The 24,477-nt window shown below is 47.2% G+C and overlaps 1 protein-coding gene across 1 annotated transcript in view; it reads left to right on the top strand.

Moving 5' to 3' along the window:
- HADH (hydroxyacyl-CoA dehydrogenase) overlaps positions 1-24,477 on the top strand; it is a 48,566-nt gene that overhangs the window by 14,719 nt on the left and 9,370 nt on the right. The window contains exons 2-5 of the mRNA XM_044224307.1: positions 10,783-10,911; positions 14,351-14,508; positions 18,251-18,377; positions 22,004-22,093. Of these exons, the coding sequence (XP_044080242.1) occupies positions 10,783-10,911; positions 14,351-14,508; positions 18,251-18,377; positions 22,004-22,093 (504 nt within the window). The remainder of the gene's footprint in view (positions 1-10,782; positions 10,912-14,350; positions 14,509-18,250; positions 18,378-22,003; positions 22,094-24,477) is intronic.

The raw sequence follows: 24,477 nt of genomic DNA, 5'->3' as shown, positions 1-24,477 counted from the left end.
CAGTAATCAGAGGACTTTAGTGGTGAAGCAAAGGGCCAGCTAAGGTGGCTAAGGGAGTTTGTGGGGGCCCCTCTCCACCTCTTTTTTTTTCTCCTTCTTCTTCTTCTTTAAGATTTATTTATTTGAGAGAGAGACTGAGAAAATCTTCAGTAGACTCTGCTAAGCATTGATCCCGATGCAGGGCTCAGTCCCAGGACCGCTGAGATCATGACCTGAGCTGAGATCAAGAGTCTGTTGGCTTAACTGACTGAGCCTCCCTTATTTTCTTTCTAAATGAAAAGAGATCCCAGTCTGTAAAGATGGAAGGACAAAGAAAGGAAAACCTGAAAATGAAAACCAGAAAGGGAACAAGTCTTGGGATTGGAAGGTCTAAGAACAAAAGCAAAATAAAATTATTTACTGTAGGAGGCTGTATCTGGATCCAGGATTGGGCCTCAGACCCTCGAACAAGGAGGAAGGGAGCTGCCTAGAATAAAAATAATGAGCTCTTGTGACATGCCAGGCACCATTTTGGGTGTTCAACATGTAATAACTCGTTTAATCCTCTCAACAACCCTGTTGCTCCACATGGCCCACAAAGGTCATGGAAAGTTTCCCATCTCACAGCTGGTAATTGAGCTCCAAATGGGCTAGCTCTTGCCCAGCTCCTCATGATCTTGACTGTTCCCCTTAGACCCAGCCGTACCTTCAAATCCCAGTCATCTGCAGACCTTCATGTTGCTTATTGTTACAGCACTACCCCAAAGGCTATTATGAAGATGAAATTGGGTAATTTATGAGGCGTGAAAGCTGTCTGAGAGCAGGGGTCTTGTTTTGTTCACTACCTCATCCCAGAGCCTGGAAGAGGCACAAGCGACATAGGTGTTGAGTATGTCGTAGGCGGTAGGCGGTAGTGGAAGGAATGAACATGGAGATGTGGCCAGCATAGTACTTTAAATGGTAGCCCCCCCTGCATTCATAGGGGAGCACAGGTGTTGGGGAGGGGATCAACAATGCTTACTTCCAAGAAGCCAAGCTTCTTATCTGTGGCTTTGGATCATTTGTTGAAAGCATTTTCTAATCCTGCGTTTTTTACCCAGACTGTTCTCAAAGGCTTCCCCACTGTGTACCCCATTACCATTATTTGGCTTCCAAGAATAACACAGCAGTCTTGTTCTGCTCTTAACCTTCAAACCAGAGTGTAACTGAAAGCCGTGAATGAAGCCCTAAGCACTTGAAGGACTCTGGATTTCACTGGGGAGGGGTTACCGGAAAGCCATAAACATGAACCACCATCTCTGTCATGGGAGAGAAGTGGGCCTCAGCAGTGGATAGGTATGATTCTTACAAGAAAGAGTGAGGAAAGAGAGAAATTAGATGGGAAAGAGGGTTTAAGGTTAAAAAGAAGAGGCTTGAAGGAACTGTGTAGGATGGCCTTAGGAGTTAGGAGTTCAACACTTTCAGACCTGGGTAGTTAGTGGAGGAAGGGATGTGAACCCATGGAGACTTCTCACTTGCACTTTAAGAAAATGAAACAAACATCTGTAAGATTGGGAGAGATGAAATTAGAGTGGGGAAACTCAGCTGGGAGGCTTTTGCTGTTGACATAGTACCCCTGCACTAGTGTGTTATTATTATGTGCGACTCAAAGAGGAGTGCTGTTGAACCAAGCCTCAGCCCTGTATTTCAGTTTAAGTGTGTGACCTTTTTTTTTCTTTTGTTTTCTTGATACTTTGTAACTCAGCTGTACAAACCTTCTTAACATTTGATCTTTTGATCGCTGGAAAGGTTAGATGAGGTCATTGTTTTTCGGGCTAAGGTCTTTATGAAAAGAAGATTTTGGGGCCCTGAAAATTCTGTAAGAAATTTTTAAAATTATGTGTTTTCCTTTCATTGATGATCCTGAAATCTTAAGCCTCTTCTGGGTGATGTGAGTGTTTTTATTGTTATCACTGATGAGATATGAGGCCTCAGTGCCAGTATGTATACTTACGTTCGCCGTATTATTTGTGGCAAGGGAAGATACAGTACCTCCTCCAGGAACTCTGCTGTAAATTGAAGAGAAGTGGGAGAAGAGAACAGTTCCTGGCACTTGGTAAAAATGTAGGAGCTCTGAATGCCGAGGAGTGCGAGCCTCCCAGCAGTTCGCGGAATGCTCATGCGGCAGATACTTGTATTCCCTGCGTCTTATCTCGGTCAGCAATGAGCTGTGGGAGTAATGGTACCTGCATAAGGAATTTTCCCATTCCAGATGTCAAAAATAATATTATGTGCTCTTTTATTGCAGGTTTTAGTCTCTTCATTGTCTTCAAGAGAATACTACAGAACTGTAAAGTGACATCTCATTAAAATTGACACTTGAGGGGCACCTGGGTGGCTCAGTGGGTTAGGCCGCTGCCTTCGGCTCGGGTCATGATCTCAGGGTCCTGGGATCGAGTCCCGCATCGGGCTCTCTGCTCGGCGGGGAGCCTGCTTCCTCCTCTCTATCTGCCTGCCTCTCTGCCTACTTGTGATCTCTCTCTGTCAAATAAGTAAATAAAATCTTAAAAAAAAAAAAAATTGACACTTGAGGGGCGCCTGGGTGGCTCAGTGGATTAAAGCCTCTGCCTCTGGCTCAGGTCATGATCCCAGGGTCCTGGGATTGAGCCCCACATCGGGCTCCCTGCTCAGCAGAGAGCCTGCTTCCCGCTCTCACTCTCTGCCTGCCTCTCTGCCTACTTGTGATCGCTGTCTGTCAAATAAATAAAATCTTTAAAAAAAAAAATCGGCACTTGATAATACTTGAGACTTGGTTAAATAAAATTAAATGAGATAGGATAGGTCTGATGTCTGGCATATAGGAAGGACTCTAAACTGGACTCAGATTTCCATTTGTTGTTGAGTTTTTCAAGGGATTTCTTCTCTAGGGAGCGGAGGATTTTTCTTGGCATGGTGGCTTGTGGAGAAGAAAGAGGGAGTGGCTGGCTTAAGGCTGTTAGGGGTTAGCCAGGAGCCATCAGTTAAGAATCAAAGATCAGTACAGATGCAAATATGGCTAGAGATCAAGACCGGAAGACAGCCATTTCAAGGGAGGGGACTGGAACACAATTGGGAAACACGTGTGCAGGGCCTGACCTTGAAGAAAGGAATTAAGAAGCAAGTTCTCTTTAGGGGAAATGTAGCGAGTCCCTGATGTTCAAGAGGCCTAGACAGAAGTAGCAGCTTGGTGGGGCCTGACTTTTCCTTCAGGTATCTGGGGAGAAGGAGGAGAAGAGTCTTCCTTCGAGATAGTATCTTCTAGATCACGTCTAGAACTTGCTCATGGCCACAGGGCAGCAGGAAGACATAGGAACCCCATGGATTTAGGGACAGAGATTTGCAGGCTTCTCAGTGGTTTGAAGAGATAATTGGCAACCCAGAAGGACTGGGGTGAGTGGGGGTAGGAATCAGGGCAGATGGGTTCTTTTCAAGTGATGCTTTAGTATTTGGGCTGCACATTAGAATCACCTTAGAATCAAGCTTGAGGTTGATTCTCAGTCAGTTTAGTGTCCAACTCTAGGTTTCAGGTCAGGTCATGATATCAGGGCCCTGAGAGCAAGCGCCTTGTTGGGCTCTGCACTCAGCAGGATCTGTTTAATACTCTCCCTCTCCTTCTGCCCCTTCCCTCCCACTCGGCTCTCTCTCTCTCAAATAAGTAAATCTTCCCAAAAAATTGTCTTGGGTTGTTTTTAAAATGCCAGTGCCTTCAGACTGCATAAATCAGAGTATCTACAGATGAGGTTTGGACTTTGGTCGGTTTATATGTTCCCCACCTGATTCTTATCCACAGCCAGATTGGAGCACAGATCTTAGAGCACCAGAAACACCAGGAAGGGTTTGTTATAATTCTGGCCCCAACCCATCGTTTCTGATTCATTGTGTTGGGAGTGGAGTCTGAGAATTTGCATTTCTGACAAGCCCCCAGGTGTGGTTGATACTGCTGGTGTGGGCCCCACACTTGGAGAACTGCTGTCCTAGAACCACAGGGTGTTTCAGGTGTCTTTTGAGGCTTTCATGCTCACGTGGCAGATGTCATCTGTCTGGATAGATGTTCTTGGTTTTCACGTCATATTTGCTTTGGTTTGATGGAACCAAAGGCTGCTTCAGGATGTTATCACACCTCTTGCTAACCCTCACCATGGGACGGTGTACAAGGTATGGAACCTCTTTGAGCCCCAGTTTACCTCATCTACAAAATGGAATGGTGCTGCCAGTTTCGTAAGGACTGTGAATGTGTATTAGGACTCCAGTTTGGGGAAGAACTGATATGTTATTTAAGAGGAATTTTTATAGATGTCACCACATCTGTAATAGTTACTAAGGAAGGCATGGGGGAAAAAGAATACAAAAAAAGTCAATAGCGTGAAATTTTTGTGAAAAGATACTTTATTATTAACTGTATTTTGAAAGGTGGTTGTCTCAACAAGTAAGACTGCATTCCTTGTCCTCCTCTAACCAGATTACAAGAAAAGTTCTGGAGCCAGACAGCCTTGGAATTTGAACTCTGGCTTCACAGCTTAGCCACTGAGTGATACTGGGCCAAGTGACTCAACCTCTTTCATTCCTTTTTTTGCAAAACAGGATGGTGTCTACTTCAGCATGGTTATTGGATTGATCAGAAATAGTCTTGGAAAATGCAAAATATGTGGCTGGCACGTAGTAAATGCTCAGTACATTACATCTCTGAATTTTGCTGCATTGGGTTTTTTTGTTTGTTTGTTTGTTTGTTTTAAGGGCTTGTGTTCTTTCTGATAATTGTGGGTAGAGACTTATTTTTGTAAGCTCTCCCAGCTCTCAGGGATCTCATAGGGGAAATAAGATAAATGCATTAATAACTGAGAAAAAACAAGCTGGCCTTTATGAAGTGGCCTGTGGCTGTCTAGCCATGCTTAATACTGTCTCAGCTTATTGAGCACATCTGGGAGGGGAGTCGTGCAGCTGGGGTGGGGGTCTGACATCGAGTGTGTGGGTCAGGCGACAGACTGCTTGCATCCTGGGTCATCTCAGTGTTGGACAGTTGAGACACACAGCAGGAGTAGATAAATACAGTCAAAAAGCACTAGGCTTATCCTGTGGAAATTGTATTAAGTATCTAACATTGTGTTTTGTTTGCCCATTTATTTAGCAAGTAAACATTGAGTGCTGAGTCTGGGCCAGGCACTTAGGGTTGCAAAGACAAATAGGGCTTGAAGTTGTCCTCGAGATATTGCTGACCTGGTATCTGTCCATAGGGTATTTCTGCAAGAGATGATTGCAAGAAACTAGAACATTGGGATGGGTTGCTCTCTGCAGGTGGGTAGAATGTAAATGTTGTTATAACTTGAAATCACTGGGTTTGTAATTTAACATTGTAATTGTATTTTAACGTTTAAATTTGTAGTTTGACGTTCATTTATTTCTACACAAATAAATTGTGACCTGCACTAAAGAACGTCTTCATAAAATGGAAAATATTTCAGGAGAATTTAATTTTCTCTTTTTTGCCTACATTTTCTTTATTCAGACCTAACCATATCCACTTTGGGTTTAAATAGGAATGTCCTTTCTGTGTGTGTGTGTGTTTGTGTGTGTGTGGTGTGTGTGTGTGTTGTTTTGTTGTTGTTATTTGATAGAGATCACAAGTAGGCAGAGAGGCAGGCAGAGAGAGAGGGGGAAGCAGGCTCCCCGTTGAGCAGAGAGCCTGATGTGGGGCTCGATCCCAGGACCCCAAGATCATGACCTGAGCCAAAGGCAGAGGCTTTAACCCACAGAGCCACCCAGGCGCCCTAGGAATGTCCTTTCTATCTACTGTAAGATTTCCTTCTTGTTTTCCTGAAGTTTTATTAATTAATTAAAGAAAGAAAAGCTGAAGTAGGAAGTATTTACAAGAACAAACAAAACAAGATTCCTTGGGATAACTGTTCAGAGTAGACAATTGTGGCCTTCTCACTGGACCAGAAATACCAGTAGAGGCATTTCGGAGCATAGAAAACGCTCCAGTCACTTGAGAAAGAGAGATAACATTGAGCTTTTTGAAACCAATGGGGCCCGGTGGAGCTGAGTGCAATTTTGCAGAGCAAGAATGTGATCAATAACAGCACACTAGGAAGGATCTGTCTTCCTCTCTCAGGTCTGGCCCCTCCTTGCATCTCTTGCATCTCCTAGGTGAGAAGGAAGCTAAAGGTTACACACTCAGTCCCTTTGACACAGTTATTTGACATGTGCACTTGGCTCTCCTGAGACATTGTCTGGAGAGCTGGTGTTGTAATAGCTGTGTTTGTTCAGGGTCTACACACGTGCTGTCTCCAGTGAGCTTGGTCAGAAACTCTGATGAAGCAAGGCCGGGATCGGGTTGGCTAGTGTCTTCTTACAGTGGGGGCAGGGAGTGGCCGGGGGAGTTTGTCAGAGGACTTTGGATAAGAGAAGAAGGTCCGCATGAAGGCCGAAAATGCTCTTCCAGCTATGCGTTTTCCTGGCTGCATTTTACTGTTTTGGTAACGCACTTATCTCTGGTTTACTTGAATATTTGGGGTATTTCTCATCTAGGTTTGAATCTGCTTGCAGTTTAAAACAATTACAGTTGATCCTTGAACAACATGGGTTTAAACTGGGATGATCCACTTAGATATGGATTTTTTACACTTTTTTTTTTCTTTTAAAGGTTTTATTTATCCATTTGACAGAGAGAGAGATTACAGGTATGCAGAGAGGGAGGGAGAAGCAGGCTCCCTGCTGAGCAGAGAGCCGGATGCAGGGCTCAATCCCAGGACCCTGAGACCATGACCTGAGCCGAAGGCAGAGGCTTAACCCACTGAGCCACCCAGGTGCCCCCAGTTTCTGTTTTTTTTTTAAAAATATTTTATTTATTTGACAGCACAAGCAGCAGGAGCAGTAGGTGGACGGAGAGGGAGAAGCAGGCTCCCCTGCAGAGCAGGGAGCCTGATGTGGGATTTGATCCCAGGACCCCAGGGACAGCCAAAGGCAGTCACTTAACCAACTAAGCCACCCAGGTACCCCTGTATTATTATTATTTTTTTTTTAAGATTTTATTTTGAGAGAGAGTAAGCAGAGGAGGGGCAAAGGGAAGGAGAGACTCCGAGAGACTCCTTGCTGAGTGTGGAGCCTGATGTAGGGCTCAACCCCACAACTTTTAGATCACGTCCTGAGCCAAAATCAAGAGTCGGGCACTTAACTGACTAAGCCAGCCAGGCGCCCATATATATATATTTTTTTACAGTATTGTAAATATATCTTCTTTATTAGTTTCTTAACATTTTCTTTATAGTAAGAATACAGTATATAATACATGAAGCATACAAAATATGTGTGAATTGATTGTTATCTATAAGGCCTATGGTCAACAGTAGGCTATTAATAGTTAACTTTTGGGGGAGTCAAAATTGTACGTGGATTTTCAGCAGTGCAGCGGCAGGGGTCAGCACCCCTCGTTGTTCAAGGTTGTTGAACAACCCCAAGTTGTTCAAGGGTTAGCTGTCTAAGGAAAGCATTGTGGCTTATCTGTTACATAACCAAAAATGCCCCACGATTATCACAATCAAACATGATTATAATACCTTTGAAAGTGGGTTTCTAGAGAAAAGATGTGAAATCACCCCTCACTTCTTTATGGTTCTTTTATTCCTTGGGAAGTTGGTCCATTCTAGATCTCCTTTTATCCAGCCTTCTGAGTTCAGCTTCCTGACAGGATTCTTCATGATGACCATTTTTATTTTATTTGACTTCCCTGTATGGAGTCTTACATACTTAGTTTTCTCCCCTGTGTATTCTCAGTGTGATTATAAAGTCCCTAAGCAAAAGGACACTGCCCTCATTTTCTTTATCTCTGTCCCCTTCAGCTTTGGTATTAACTTGTGCCAAATGTATTTGATAATCTTTTCCAACTCCTTGAGGAGCAAAAAATTCTGAGTGATTCCTACTGGAGGTAAAGAGGGGGAAAGAGGATCAGGACCCAGTCAGGTAGAAATTTGGGAGGTGGGGGGTCATTCCTGGCCTATTCAGAGAATGATCTAGGTCAGAAGTTAAGAGGGAAAAAGTGAAAATCAGTTGTGTCATTCCCCAGGGACACTCAGAGGAGCCAAAACAAAAATGGAAGGTACCTAAAACTAGTGTCCCTGCCTGCCCCTGCCTTGCAGGCAAGGTCCCCCATCAGTGATCATCCCGCCCCCATTCAACTATTGCCCCCACCAGCTGCCTGCCTCAGAGTAATTTAATTTCATCTCTAACTGCATCTGGAATTGGAGATTTATTTTCTTAGTGTCTGTGTCCGGATTCTCCACCAAATCCACCCCCCCTCTGAGTTTGTAGATTGAGTCGCAAACCCAGCACATAATGATGGTCATGGCTACAGTTTATTTCAGCAAAAGGATACAGAACGAAAGCAGCAGAAGGAAAGGGGCAAGGGACAAAGTCCAAGGAGAGCAGGAGCCGCTTCCAGAGTCCTTTCCCTGTGCGGTCACAGGGGACACATGCAGTTCCTCTGGCAACAGGGTGTGATGGCACATGCGGAGCACCTGCCGGAAACGCTCGGCGGAGACCCAGGGCCCTGGGCTTCCACTGGCGCTGGGCACACAGGTACCTCTGCCTGGCACACACCCAAGTCCCGGACCCCTGGAAGGCAGGCAGGTGTGCAGCAGGGCCACAGTGCATCAGCAGGTTAGGCACAGCGAGCCCCTCTCCTCCAGGAAGGATGGGCGCTGTCTCCGAGTCTGAGTTTCCCGGGACCAGCCAAGGGCCTTTCTGAAGACAACAGTCTTGGGCCTGCTGGCTCGCCTTTTCTGCACGTGCTCAAGCAATGTGCTCTTGCTTTCTTCACTCTGTATGTGTGAGAGGGGCCAGTTTGTGTCACGTGATTTTAGCGTTGGCAAGCTGAGCTGCGGTCGGCTGTTACTCAGGGAGAAGGCTTGCTTCGGATCGGCGGGCACTTGCTGCCCGCCTGCAGGCCTGCATTTCTGCCAACAGGGCAAGTTCACTGCTTGCCTCTGTCCTTTTATCAAGATAACGCTGTTGCCCAGCCAGGCTGATGAGACCTTCCCTGCAGTGCTTCCTTGACCTGATTCCCAGGCAGGCTCCAGGGAGCCGGCAGCCTGACTCCTGCCCGCAGGTCCCACAGGCTCAGACCTGCAGTCTCTGTAGGGAGCTGGCTCAGGGAGAAGTCAGAGGTGCTATTGTTAATTAACTTCCATTTTTTATAAGTGTTCTTCGGAAGTCTTGGTTCAGGGATTTGGACCTCTTTGCTGTGGAGTTGTGCTCTTCTGTTACTTTTCCTCTCTGGTTTTCAGTTTGGAGTTTGAGTTTCAATAGTCTTGCGTCCCGATGGCGAGTTACAACTGTCTTACTGTCCTCTCTGGGCAGGTTTGCTTCAGCTGACTGTGCCCTCTCCTACACACTGTTGATCCAAGGACGTTCCAGTGCAGTGGTTCTGCCAGGGCCTTTTCGGACTCTGAGGGGCGTCTAAGTCGGGCTGGTGTCCTGTATCACTCCTGTTTGTTGTAGGCTGCATGTCCTCTTACCTGTGGCATGAACGGAGTGCAGTATTTACCTGTAATGTGACCCAGTGACCTACTTTTAGCCATACTACCTGTTCCACAGTCCTTGCAAAAGCTATTGGCAGGGGCGCCTGAGTGGTTCAGTCGTTAAGCGCCTGCCTTCAGCTTAGGTCGTGATCCCAGGGTTCTGGGATCAAGCCCTACATTGGGCTCCCTGCTCAGCGGGAGACCTGCTTCCCCCTCTCTGACTCCCTCTGCTTATATTCCTGCTCTCACTGTCTCTCTGTCAAATAAATAAATAAAATCTTTTTAAAAAAGTTATTGGCAAATTGTGATGAAAAAGGGATTGACCTGTCACTGAATTCACTGAATGTGGCTGAAGTAAGCTGGCTCCAGGAGAACTTCAGGGCTGCTGCGCTAAGTATACCCTCTGACCTTCAGCAAAGGTGGGATGGGGAGTTGCCTTCCTAAATTGGCTGGTCACCAGAGACCTACTTTCATGGGAGCCATGTCACTAAATAGCCCTTGGAGTCTTTTTTTTTTTTTTAATTTATTTGATCGAGTGAGCGAGAGTGAGCATGTGTGTGAATGGGGGAGGGGGAGAGGAGGAGAGAGAGAGAGAGAGAGAGAGAGAGAGTGACTCTCAGGCAGACTCCATGTGAAGCCTACACGGGGCTCTATCTCACGACCCTTAGGTCATGACCTGACCCAAAACCAAGAGTCTGACACCTAACCGACTGAACCCCCCAGGCATCCTGGCCCTTGGAATCTTTTTACCACCATTGTGGAAGTCTGGCCTATTGCTGATTTAAGGACTACAGGAGAGATGGGCTAACAGTCAAGCTGCATAGAATGCTCTAGTTTTAAGGAAAAAAGATGATGGGTGGGGAATTAAGTGCTCTGTGAATGGGCTGTTGAACACTTGGAATATGGCTAGTGTAACTGAGGAACTGAATTTTTCATTTTATTCAATTTCCGTTTATTTCAATAGCCACATGTGGCTAGTGGCTCCCTTGTGGGACAGCTGGAGAGTAGTTCTGGTGTGGCCTTCAGAGCCTTGAGTCACATCCCAGCTCCGCTGCCTGTCTGTCTTTAGTAACCTTATGAGGTGTTTCTGAGAATTCGTCGACCGTGTAAAGCCTTCAGAGTGGTGCCTGGTGAGAAGTGTGTGTTTAGTTGAGGTTGTCTTATGATGTTTCCTCAGTATTTGGAAAAGAATGGTGGCAGAGTTCATCTGGAATGTGAAACTCTTACTGTTTTTTCTAACTTTTGTGTTTCCTTTCTTTCCTTTTTGCCCTAGGTTGCTGCAGCAACTGGCCACACAGTAGTGTTGGTGGACCAGACAGAAGACATACTGGCGAAATCTAAGAAGGGGATCGAGGAAAGCCTTAGAAAAGTGGCCAAGAAGAAGTTTGCAGAAAACCCCAAGGTAATTTGTTTATGTGACCTCAAGACCTGTTTTCTGAACGTAACATGTTTGGTGGCCTTTGCTTGCTTTTTCGATTTGTCAGGTAAAGCTCATTTTTCCATAACTTTAGACCAATATAAGTGACATATGATCACTGAACATTCTGTGAGGACTGACTGCAAAACAGAAGTAAACAACTGTATTGCTGGGGAGGTTTGGAGGTAAGGGAGATTTCTGCAGGTAGTGAACTCATTCTTTCTACTGGGAATTTGGGATGGAAGAACACCTGTTTTGTCATATGGATGGAAGAGAGCAAAACAGGAAGAGAATTTTGGTACTAGCAAGTTAAAAAGAGAATGATATAATAAACATTGCATTTAGATAGAAAATTCTGGACTGCTGGGGTGATGTCTTCCACACATTTATAATGTAGTTACTGGAGAGGGAAATATAAGGAGTGTTGTTCCCACTTCCCAGCAGCAGAGGGGGTACGAGAGCTTGAGGAACTCAGAAGGTCGGGAACTCTGGTTTACTGACCCTTTCTCATTGGACCTTACGTTTAGTTGAAAGTACTGCAGAAATCACCCAAGTGAAATTAAAAAAAAAATGTTTTATTTACTTATTTGATAGAGAGATCACAAGTAGGCAGAGCAGCAGGCAGAAAGAGGGAGAAGCAGGCTCCCTGCTGAGCAGAGATTTCCGATAAGGGGCTCAATCCCAGGACCCTTGGATCATGACCTGAGCTGAAGGCAGAGGCGTAATCCACTGAGCCACCCAGGTACCCACCCAAGTGAATTTTTCCTTACCTTTGCTACCTTCTTAAAGTTGCTTGAGATTGCTCTCCTGGGGCTTGGATGGAATTTCACTTCATATATGTGCAGAGAAGAGGGCAAGGGGGGCTTTTGTTGTGTTTGTCACCTCAGGTATCACAGGATATCACAGGCTATTCCCTTTTGAAATTTTGTGTTGTAAAATAATATGTAACAAAATTTGCTATTTTAACTTTTTAAGAGTACAGTTGGGTGACTTTAATTATATTTACGCTATAGTGCAAGTATCACCACTCCTTAAAAAACTTTTTCACCTTTCCCAAGAGAAACTCTATACCCGTTAAGCAGTAAGTCCTCATTCCCTCCTCCTCCCAACCCCTGGTAACCTCGAATCTGCTTTCTGTCTCTGAATTTGCCTCTCCTAGGGACCTCATGTAACTGGAATCCAGATATTTGCCCTTTTACGACTGATTAATTTTGTGTGGTATACTGTCTTCAAGGTTCACATGGGTTGCAACGTGTGTCAGAACTTCATTCTTTTTCCTGATTGAATAGTATTCCACTGTGTGTAGACCACATTTTGTTTAGCCATTCATCTGTCAGTGACACTTGCATTGTTCTCACCTTTTGGTCAGTGTGAATAATACTGCAGTGAATGTTACTGTACTGTCTGTCCAGGTCCTTCTTCAGTTCTTTCACATTTGTACTGGATGTAGAATTGCTGGGTCATAAGACAGTCCTGTGTTTGGCTTTTTGAGGCACCACCAGACTATTTTCCATAGTGGCTGAACCATCTTCCATTCCTGCAAGCAGTATTTGAAGGTTCCAGTTTCTCCACGTCCTCGCCAGCACTTTTAGTCTTCCATTTTTTCATTACAGCCGTCATAGGAGGTGTGAAGTGGTATCTCGCCATGCATTTTCTTAATATGTAGTCACCTTTGAGAAACCAGAGGGGTGGGAGTGGAGTTAATTTTTACCCTTCCCCTGAAGAAATCCAAACAGTAACTACCACAGGCAGATTAACATCTCTGTCACCTGTCCCCTATATTCTCCATGACTGGGGGACCGGAGTTGGGCGTGTGTGAGGGTCCAGGCAAGTGAGATTTTAAGAGCCCTCGGCTAGGGGTTGGAGTCAAGGACAGAGTGAGTCTGAACCCAGGTAATCTGCATTTTTCATGTGTTTACTCTGCAAACTTCTGCTGCTTGTCCTCTTTGGGCACAGGTTCTGGGCCCCACTCAGAGGGTTAAAAAAACAAAAACAAGGTGCTTGTACTCAAGATGCACAGCTTCGGAAGAGTGAGTCCTTGGGAGCCTTGTCTGTTGGCCTCTCTCATCTCCAGCCAGCATGTGCATGGAGGAGGGGCGCAGCCCTTCGCCTTGTCTGCTGACCACCCCACCAAGCCTGGCCCGCACCGGCCCGCACCAACCCACACAGCGGCCACAAGGGGCCGGGAGCGTGTGATGTGGGGCACATTGTGTGTGTGAGACAGAGCCCAGAATTTAAAGGCTAAATAAGAGAAAAGAGTCTAAAACATCTCAGTGCTTTTTATATTGATTACATGTTGAGATGGTAGTACCTTAGATGGATTGGGTTAAATAGTGTTAACTTTACCTGTTTCCTCTTTATAATGCAGCCAGTAGAAAACTGAAAATCCCCTGCCCTCTCACGGTGTATTTCTGTGGACCAGCTGTGAGAGTTGTTTTGTTGCGTGATGGTTTCAGATGCCTTTGCTGATGGTGCCCATTTTGATGCCCCAGGAACAGAGTCCATCTTTATTTTTATTTATTTATTTTTTTTTAAAGATTTTATTTATTTATTTGACAGAGATTACAAGTAGGCAGAGAGGCAGGCAGAGAGAGAGAGGAGGAAGCAGGCTCCCTGCCGAGCAGAGAGCCCGATGCGGGACTCGATCCCAGGACCCTGAGATCATGACCTGAGCCGAAGGCAGCGGCTTAACCCACTGAGCCACCCAGGCACCCCCAGAGTCCATCTTTAGATAAAATGGCAGTTGATAGAGGTGCCGTCTTTGGCCCACACTAAGGTCTGTTTGTGGAAACGTGAAGTCACAGATAAGACCACGGTGAGACTGCGATCTCTTCGTGAGCAGAGGCTGTGTCTGGCGCGTTGTTGTGACCCCAGTAGCTGGCCCGTGCTGGGCACTGATTGCTTGCAGAGTGACCACTGAGTCTGGCATGCTGACCCTCTCTTGCCCTTCCTCAGCTCCTCTCTGCCCCTGTTAGTGAGGAACAGTCAGTACCACGTCTCAGACTAATGAAGGGTGCTAAGCTAAGCTTTTCCTCTTCTCCGGAAGGTCATATTTCAGCACCTGTTTCCTGCAACAGCACGTGGCAATCTGTTCACGGTGGGCACAGAGAGAAAGCCGGCCCGGACAGGTGCTGCGAGAGGGCTGCGTGGTGACTGGGCAGAGCCGACAAACAGTGCGAGGGTTACGGCCTGTGCACCACAGGCATCTCGACCGGCAGCTGGCAGGTTCCCAGGCTGATCCTTGCCCCAGCGTCTACAAGTACCTGAGATGCCACCACCCCTGAGCAGACGTGTAGGGAGTTTTATTGCTTAGAATCCCTGGGTGTAGTCAGGTTGCAAGTTCGCCTGTGCTCACCTGCAGATCGCACATAGCGTTTTCCAGTGGGTCCAGTGAACGCTCTCTTCTCCTTTCTCCCCCTGTCAGGCGGGTGACGAATTTGTGGAGAAGACCCTGAGCAGCATATCAACCAGCACAGACCCTGCATCCGTAGTCCACAGCACGGACCTGGTGGTGGAGGCCATCGTGGAGAATCTGAAGGTGAAGAACGAGCTCTTCAAGAGGCTGGACAAGTTTGCCTCTGAGTACGTGACCTGTGGGCATTCTCGTTGGGTCTAGGGACTCCCCCCCCTGGGCTTGGGCTCTTTTCCCAGGAGGGAGTCTTTTGACACCAAGCCCACTTCTCCAAGCTGTTTCCAGAAGACCTGACACTCTTTCCCTTGTCCTCTATCCTCCCACCCCCAGCCGGCTTCCCCTGGCTTGGGCTACCTTCATCAGATCCTTGTCCCCCGACACGGGTGGGGTTCCCCACAGTAAAGTGGGGCATCCTTTCAGGGACAGTTCTCTGTCTCTTGCAGTGTCTGGGCCATGCCCCCCCCACCCCGGGCCAGAGGATGAAGAGGCTTGGGCATGTCCTCAGAGGTCTGCCGAGGAACCTCAGGGTCGTTTGTGTGTCCCCCTTTTTTGAGTGGAACATACAGAGTGGTGCACTTGAGGGGAGTGCCTGTCTGTCTACACAACGTTCCCTGAGCTTTCCTGTTTTGAGCTTTATCTGGCTTAAGTCACAACACTTGGGAGCAGTAGAGGAGCACTGAGCTCTCACCGGGTGGGAGAGGAGAGTCAGCCTGGCGCAGGTCAGGCACCTGGGTGCCTGGGGCTCAGGAGCGGTGGTGCAGCTCTCTTTCTCAGAATCCAGATCCTTTGTTTGTGTTTGACTTTTGGCTTTTGGCAGTCGTGGCACCTGGCTGACTTATTCCTGCTCTCCTTGGGGCTTGTAGAGCCACACGTCCCCCTTCCTGGATAGAGCTGAAGTCAGAGTAAGATTATAGGACAGAAGTAGTCCTCAGCCAGTGAGCAGTGGCTGGAGAGGAACACTCGCATACCCGCCTGCTGGAACGGCAGCCCCCATAGCTGTATGGCCTGGTGTCTGAGGAGTCCTGCCCTGATGCAGAGGAGAGCCCTGCTGGTCACCTGTAGGTCGCCGTGCTGCGGAGTGGGCTCATGCTCCTCATAAGTCACGAACCCCACCGGCCCCAGGCAGTTTGGCCTTTATTGAAATACTGGTCATTCCGTGGTGACAATGACAGGTCTGACCGCCCTCTCGTGCCTGTGTGAGTAATGGAAGGACTGTTGGGGAAAGTCAGGGGGCCTGGGGCCTGGGGCCATGTCCCCACCTCTGCTCTCTTTCCTTGGACAGTCATGAAGTCTTTCTGGCCATCAGCGTTTATCATCTGTAATTTGACTGAGGGGTTAGGAGTAAATCCTTTCTAAGACCTTCCCCGTTCTGACTCTCTGAAGACGAATTTCCCTAGTGATCTGCAGAACAGGGGTAGCAGTGTCCTGCTACACAAACTTCTTTAGGGTATTCATTCGAATTGGCTCAGTTTCCCCAGTACCTCCTGTGTGTCAGGCACTGTGCTAGGTTCTTCCGCTTAGGTTCCTGTCACACAGATGAGCCTTATGAAAGGGCAGTCCAGAGGAGGCACACTGTAGATGTGACCTTGCTTCTGGCTATCAGCTGGCCATCTCTGTATTCTTGTTTTCATTTCATTTCATTTATTTTATTTTATTTTATTTTTAACAAGATTTTATTTACTTATTTGACAAGAGAGCATAGGGCAGAGCTGCAGGCAGAGGGAGAGGGAGAGGGGGAGGGAGAAGCAGGGTTCCCGCTGAGCAGAACCTGATGTGGGACTTGATCCCAGGAGCCTGGGATCATGACCTGAGCTGAAGGGACCCGATTAACTGACTGAGCCACCCATGTGCCCTCTTGTTTTCCTTTCAGATCACCTTTATTAACCCCCTACTAAGTTTTGTGTTTGCCTTTTTAGGTAGCTTGATTGAGATATCCTTGACTGTTGATTTCTGCCATGATTCCTGTAATGGGAGAGGAGAACATGTTCTAGTGGTGAGGTTCCCAGTAGCACCCCTGACATGCCCTAGGAAAGAACACGACTTCCTTGGCTGCGGAAGTGCAGATGAAGAGGGGGGCCGTGGCCCACAGCGAGCCCAGCTGTCCTGTCCCCCACCTCTGCTCCACCAGAGTCCCCACTGCGCCCTCTTGTGTTGCCACTGATCATTGTGTTTGTGCTGTCGATTTTCTGTTAGTACGTGTAAGAGGAAAGTAGTGTTTTGGGTCCCTGAGTGTCAGAAAGGGAATAGCCAAAGACCATCCAAGAGTCCAGTGTCCCAAGGAAAATGTGAGGGTGTACTTTTTTGTGGAAGGTAAGGCACCCCTGTAAATTGACTGTGTCTGCACATTGTGTTTGTGTGGAAGGAAGGCAGTATGAGAGCTATTAGGAGCAGAGCCAGCCTAGCTGATTGGGTGAGGGGGAGGTAGAGGTCTGTGAGGAAGAGGCATCTTTCCCCTACTGGTAAAAGGTTCACTGAAAGCACCTTGAACTGGAGACACTGGGGACTGGGCTCTGATGTAACTTCACCCTTTAAGAAACGTGCTGTCCAGTGTGCTTCCATCTTTCCTCTCTGCAGGGAAGTTGCCTTCCGTTGTTCTATAAGACGGCACCCCAGTATGAGTGTAGCAGCCCCTGCCCGTACTGCCTTGGGGTGCCACAGCCTGCTGCTGTCCTTGGGGTGCCGTGGCCTGCTGCTGTGGTCACAGTGTGCAGCCTCATGGTACCTGTGCCAGCCACACTTGTGTTTCTTCCCCCCGACCCCTCCTCCCTGACTCACCCCTGATTGCAGGCAGATTGTAGTATTGCCTTTCGGGTAAGCTAGAGCCCCAGATCTGGTCAGTCAGGGGCCACTGTGCCTGCCTGCACCAGGCCGTCTGGTTCTCGTTAGCATTAGGTGTTTTATGTTTGTGTACCCACAAGGTGGCGCTATAGGAAAGCCTAGAAGTCTTGCTTGTCTTTGTTTTCAAGATTTGCCCCTAATGCCTTTGACACCCCACTTTATGGTGGTCTTTAAAAATTGAATTTGGATTAAGTCAATATGAATTTTTAGAAATTTATATTAGCAGACACACACAGATGGTACTGCTTTTTTAGATTTCTTTCTTTTTCTTTCTTTCTTTCTCTCTTTCCTTCCTTCTTTGAGAGTGAGTGAGGCTGGGGTCAGAGACAGAGGGAGAGAGAGAATCTTAACCCCCATGTGGGGCTCAGTCTTACAACCCTGAGATCATGACCTGAGCTGAAATCAAGAGTTGGACGCTCAACCAGCTGAGCCACCCAGGCCCCCCTACTTTTTAAGGAGATTTTATGAGCAGAATATATTTGAGCTACATTTCTTGTAGATAACGTGTATCCTTCCTTCTTCAGATCTACCTGTGTAACCTTAAAACTATTTTTGGACCATGTTGGTTTTTCTTCTGTTTTCATTCTAATTCCCATTCAGTGGAACATGAAAGCTTTTCACTTGAGGGGGAAAGATCTTGGTTCTTTTTGAGTTTTTTGTTGACTTTGAGGGTATGTGGCATATCCTTTCTGTCATTAATCTGTACTCTCTTGGGGTTTCATTTTGTGACCGAGGCTGCTACTTAATTAACCTCAATTTTCCCCCACATACCATAAGAATTAGCAAATACAAGTAGAGACATGTTGCTGCCCAAAATAAATGGAAGATTGGTAAAGATTACACCTCTGAAACAGGTAAGTTTAAATTACCTAATTTAAAGATTCAACCTTGAAATGAAACTGGTCACTTGATTTCAGCTTCTTGCGTGAAGATCTCTCTTCCCCGACTTCCTCCAGGGGTGAGGACAGCAGATCTGGGCAGTGGGCAGTGGCCTTGTGCATTGTACCGAGGGCAGTCCTGTTTGCTGCCAATGACGGGACTCATCCCGACACTCCACTGTCTCTCTCTCCGCAGACACACGATCTTTGTCAGCAACACCTCCTCTCTGCAGATCACAAACATAGCCAACGCCACCATGAGACAGGACCGATTCGCCGGGCTCCACTTCTTCAACCCGGTGCCCATGATGAAGCTGGTGGAGGTTGGTGGGCGTGGGCTTGTGTCCGTCTGCTTGCCTCGCCGGCTCCGCCGGTCCTGCTCCCAGACTCACGCCCCTTCTACCATCCGGGGGGTGGTGGCTCCAGGTGCACTTCGTTGGGTGGGTGGAAGATGTCTTGGGGCACGGAGCCAGAAGAAGAGAGAGCCCCTGATATGTAGGGAGGCCTCCTACAGCCTCCGCAGCCCAGTGGTCTGACCAGTGAGGTCCGGGAGGGATCCTAACTCTTGGGATGTCATTAATTTTTTGTGCCATATGGGCTGGGCAGTACAGGGAGCGGCGTCTGACTGGGAAGACAGCACTGCAGACCACTGGCTCTTGGAGGCCACAGAGGCCAGAGCCACACGTGTTCATACGGTCTCAATGAGGTCAGTATGCTCCAGGCTGTGAATGGAATTTTTATCAGCCTGTTTTAACACAGGAGCCACTGCACCCCCTTGTCCACCGTCGCTGGGGTGAATTCTGGCCCAGGTAATCGGGTCTTACTGTTGTCTCCAGATGAGGCCCATCTCCCGGTGTTTTGATCGTAGCTGTTCAAGCAGCTCTCCATAGCCTGAACCTCCTGAGCACAGACCTTTGGAGGGGAGTGGGGCCCCTGGTGATCCTGTTGGGGTCACTTCTGCTTTCTTGCTTGCTTGCTTGGAGACTTGGGTACAGGGAGACGAGTCACAATAGACAATTTGCACCTGAAATGTGGCAACTTGCCTTTTACAGGGGGCTAATTACAGGGTCTGAGGAGCAGCCGCTGTTAAAGTATCATTTGTTCTGGGGTTGAAGAGTTATTGCCGTGCGAAGTGTGGGGGATGTGAAGCCAGGCAGACCTCCGGGGGTGGGCCGGGGCTCCCTGGGAGAGTCTTGGGGTTTGCTTTCTCCCCTGGTGCCTTCTCCTGCCAGCCCTTTCCATCCTTCATCTCGCATGCCCTTAGCCCTGCATCCCCCTGCCTAAGCATTCACCTCTAATTCCAATTCACTTTTAATGACTACTGTATGTCGTAAGTTTTCTCTCAAAGACAGCTCTGAGCTGTCTGTGGTAGGAATTTATCTGTTCTGCTAGCATTGCTCCTCAGCTGCTTCCAGTGTACTCTCCCTTACGAAGGAAGTTTTTGAAGAAGTTGAAGAATTGGGGGGTGGGCAATAAAAGAAGCAGAGAAGACCAAAGAAGTGGGATGGAATTTTCAACCTTTCGGTGCTTAGGGACTAATCACTTTCCTAGTCACTGTGGCAGGTACGTGTGTTTGGAGATAAAGACACGTTGTATACATTTCCTTTAGACTCTAATGCTGTTTTCTTCTGCAGTTATGTGATAGTGTAGGCCTGTGTCTTTGGGAAGGTAGGGTGTTGGTTGTTCAAGGCCAATGCTTAGCATATGTTACCATTTTCTAGAAAATGTTTTCTGAAAGTACTCTTTTTTTTTTTTTTAAATATTTTATTTATTTATTTGACAGAGAGAGATTACAAGTAGGCAGAGAGGCAGGCAGAGAGAGAGAGGAGGAAGCAGGCTCCCTGCTGAGCAGAGAGCCCGATGCGGGACTCGATCCCAGGACCCTGAGATCATGACCTGAGCCGAAGGCAGCGGCTTAACCCACTGAGCCACCCAGGCGCCCCTGAAAGTACTCTTTATTCAATTTTTATTCTTGGGTGTTCACATATGTGTCGCTGGTGGTGAGCGTGACAGTGAATCATGTCCTAAGTTGAGCCTTTCTGCTCTGCTTGGGACAGGACTCACACGTATGTGTGTAGGTGTTTTTTTCCAGACTTTGTGTTGGAGCTATAAACGGAATATCTGTAGCACATTGCTGCTCGTTGAATGGACGAATAAATATGCCTCCTCTTACTAAAAAATCTTTACTATTGACTCCTTTAAATCAGTAAATTACATTTGAAACTCTATAATTAGCAGCCTTCGTCTTCGTTCAATCTGCAGGATTCTGCTGGAGACCTTTTTACGCCTCCTTTGCATCACTCTCGGATTGCTGTTGGGTTGAAGGTGTTTGAGAGCAGCTTCTGGTCCGTCTCCTCCCATTCCTCATCCCCATCGTCCTGGTGCTTTTGTCTGTGCTTCTCATTCACTTAATGTCATAACATACAGCCACACCCCAAACTATGATCACATTAAAAGACGGGTGGTGGTAATTCTCTGCATGTATATAGCACCTTTCATCCTGCTCACACACTAGCTCACGAAGCCACACAGCCGTCTCGCAGGACGCAGGACGTGGCAGATACCATTATCCCTGTTTCATAGTAGAGGTGAAGCACGGGGGTTGACGGAGTCGTCTCACCTCATATAAAGGGTCTAAAGTAGAAGCCAAGCCTGTTTGCTTTGACTCCCATTGAAGTTCCTTTACTGGCATTTAAATCATATATATATATATATATACACACGTGTGTGTGTGTGTGTGTGTGTGTGTGTGTGTGTGTGTGTATTTATTTATTTATTTATTTTAAATTTTAAGTTTAAATTCACCCGGGTCTCTTTCCATTTGCCAAAATCTAGTTGCTGACAGGTGTGCTAACTGTCCTGGGGCTGGCTGCAGGTGAGGTGGTTGGTGAGACCTCCCAGAGTGGCAGCGGCCTCTGTGAGCAGGGCGGCTGGGCCTTTGCTTGCTTGCAGCTCTGGGGTCCAGCGGGCTGCCAGAAGCCTTCCCCAGGTGCACGGCAGGTGGTAGGCCCAGCCTGGGGTACCTGTGTCCTGGAAGTGAAAACCTTCCTCTAGGATAAGCCTGTTCTTGGGGCATCTGTGCAAGAGAGAGTGGAGTATTGGGGGCAGAGGTGGCGGTGAATACTCATCTCAGTGTCCAGAGAGCTGTAACTTGGGCAAATCATTCTGTTTTCTGGGGGCACAGTCTCCCCATCTGGACCAGAAGATAGCACTCCAGGCAGAGTACTATAAGGGCACTTGTCATACTCCATAGACCTCCCATTACCTCCCTGAAGTATAGTAACAGTACCGAGTAAAACAATATCAAAGTCAGCATTTCCTGAGCACTTTCTACCTCCTACCTTTAATGCTTCCCTTCCTGATCTCATCCATTGTCACCTCACCTCAGCTGCTTGAGGTGGGGAGAGTGAACTTAGTGTCATCTCAATTTCAAGAAATGTGCCCCGGGTCACAGAGCCAGTAAGTGGTGTGATGGACATTTGAACCCAGGTCTGTCTCAGGGAGAAAGTCTGTAAAACTCTCCTACACACATACACATTTATATTCTAAGCCTTGATTTTGTACATTCTGTAGTACTTCATTATCCTTTTTTAAAAGATTTTATTTATTTGAGAGAGTGCACACAAGCAGTTGGGGGATAGAGGGAGAAGTAGATTCCCTGCTGAGCAAGGAGCCTGATGTGGGGCTCAATTCCCAGACCCTGAGATCATGACCTGAACCGAAGGCAGACACTTAATGGACTGAGCAACCAGGCACCCCTAGTTCTTCACTGTCTTAATGTGGACATTTTGGTAAATGCTTTGTTTCTGGGTTTAGATTCTTGTATTATGGAACTAAAACTATTTTTACCCCCTTCTGTATAGACACTTTACATCAATATTTTCTTGAATTGTTCTGTGGCAATTGTTTGCTGACTCCCTGGTCATAATCCTCTGCTTTGCATTTCCAGGTCATTAAAACACCAATGACCAGCCAGAAGACTTATGAATCTCTGATAGACTTCACCAAAGCCTTGGGAAAGCATCCTGTTTCTTGTAAGGTAGAGTATAGGTACTTTGGGAAGGGGGTGGTTTTCCTCAGAACTGACTCATTTGGGGTAGAATTCATCTGTAGAAGGATGAGGGCTGGGGACACTCCCATGAGAGGGCTGTCTGGGGGCTGGGAAGAGCAAGCTGGGCCTCTTCTCTAGTTTGCTGGCAGGGGAGCTGGACCCAAAGCCTTGCCTGAGGCTCTCTGATAGATCCTTTGAGATCTGAGGAGAGCCAGGGCTTCAGTTGAGGAGAAAACTTCCTCGTGGGTCTTGGCTTTTGTCTGTGGATGGGATGCTATGTTTCCGTAAATGATTTATGAGGTCCCGTTGGCTTTAACCTCTGCTGGGTCTGGGGGAGCCATGGAGCCTGTGTGTCAGCGACAGCGTGGTAGACATGTGTGTCCCCGAACTGAAAACCAGCGCCTTACTTTGGGAAGGAGCGCAGCAGGTTGCTAGGGAAATAACGAGAGAGGGGAAGAGCCCACTTCCCCAAGTGGGATTAATGAAGCTGTTTCTCAGGGAGTGTGGCATTATGGTTTTGTGTCTTGTTTTTCATTAAGAAGCAGGGCTCTGTGGGAAGCATGCCTCCCACCTTTCTTCCCTTCTTGCCGCACTCCAGCACTCCGTTGGTGTAAGTGAAATGACCCCAGCTGCTGTCACCTGCAGTCATTCTCCTTCCGTCTCCGTTGCCTCTAGCTCCTCTTTAGTCCTCCCAAGGCTCAGGATATACTTCTGCATGACTTGGCAGTTTTTCGAAATGGGCACTTGTGCCATCCTGTTAAAAAGTCTTATAAACGTGCATCTCTTTTTTTGACCATACTCTTTTCTGTCACTTCTTTTCTGTGGAAAGATCTGTTTCTGAATCCTCTGAATGAGTCCTCCGTCGGCATGGCCCCCGCCCGTGGGCTTAAGAGAGCAGGCTTACGTGCCTGTCCCCCCGTCCAGGAGAGTAGCCTTATTAGGGAGTCTCATTTTTTAGCACTCACTTTTGATTTGTTTAGTGGTTTTCCTTTTTAGTTTTTTTAAAGATTTTATTTATTTGACAGAGAGAGACACAGCAAGAGAGGGAACACAAGCAGGGGCAGTGGGAGAGGAGGAAGCAGGCTCCTGCTGAGCAGGGAGCCTGATGTGGGGCTCGATCCTAGGACCCTGGCATCATGACCTGAGCCAAAGGCAGATGCTTAATGATTGAGCCACCCAGGCACCCCTGTTTAGTGGTTTTACATTGACTGGATTTTTTTTTTTTTTAAAGTCCAATAAATAACCAGAAGTTGCACACTCTCACTGGGTTATGCTTTGTTCATGGCAGAAAGTAGTAACAGTGTGAGAAAGAGCATCTGTGTGTAGCGAATGAAAAACTAGATAAGAAAGTGGAAATGTGGGGCAGGCAGTGATTGTCCTTAGCAGCATAGTCATTCATTTACAGAGAGTGAGGATCCCTTCTTCCACTGGAGTGGCCCCCGCAAATGCAGGAATCAGAACTCCCTGATCTCATAAAACTGCCTTGTTACATCATGTTCAGAACTCTTTCTGGGTGATACCTTCCAGCTTTCTGGGTCAGTTACTCGGGCTCTCGATGAAGTGTCCAGACAGTGTAAGGCAACCCTGAAGAACAAGAGTCAGCACACTTCCCTGCAGGGGGCCAGATAGTGTTTTCCGGTATGTGGTCTCTGCTCTAACTACTCGGCTCTGTTGTTGGGGGTGGGCGGAGCGGCGGGGGGCGGCCTAGATAGTACACACAGGGCCCGTGGCTGTGCCACGGTGGTGGAACAGTACAGAGGCAGGCTGGGGGCTGGATTTGGCCTGTAGGGTCACAGCAGACCAACACACAACATAGCAGATGATGCTGATGCACCCGGACTGTGTGTTTCTTCATAGTGAGACTTCTTGAGAGCGTGGTGTGGGAAGCATGGGACCATGGACTCTGGAGCCAGCATGACTGGGATCACATCCTGGCTCTGGCACTTGTTAGCTGTGTGATCTTGGGCAAGTTACTTAACCTCTCTGGGCCTCAGTGTCCTCTTCCCCCTGGTAAAGGTAATAATAGTGCTTATCTCACAGGTGTATCATAAGGAGAAAATGGATTAATATTTATAAGGTACATAGAACAGTGCTTGGCACATAGTAAAGTAAATATAGCATATTTAATAAATAAGTATAAAAGTATAAGGCATCTGGTTACATAAAATTAAATTGCTTTATTAAGGGACTATGTCTCTTAACAATACAGTTTACATATCAATATCGTGAGAGTACATGTCTCTCTGAATCAGCAGCAGCATTGAATATTAGCATGAGGGGGAAAAAACCCTTTTGCCAGTAATCTTATTGGCAAAATGCCATTTTATTCTAATGAGAACAACTTTGATTACTAGTGAGTTTGAATATTTTGT

The sequence above is a fragment of the Neovison vison genome, chromosome 11 (genome assembly GCF_020171115.1).
Source record: "Neovison vison isolate M4711 chromosome 11, ASM_NN_V1, whole genome shotgun sequence".
Lineage (NCBI taxonomy): Eukaryota > Metazoa > Chordata > Mammalia > Carnivora > Mustelidae > Neogale > Neogale vison.
This window is presented reverse-complemented; position numbering and strand designations above follow the sequence as displayed.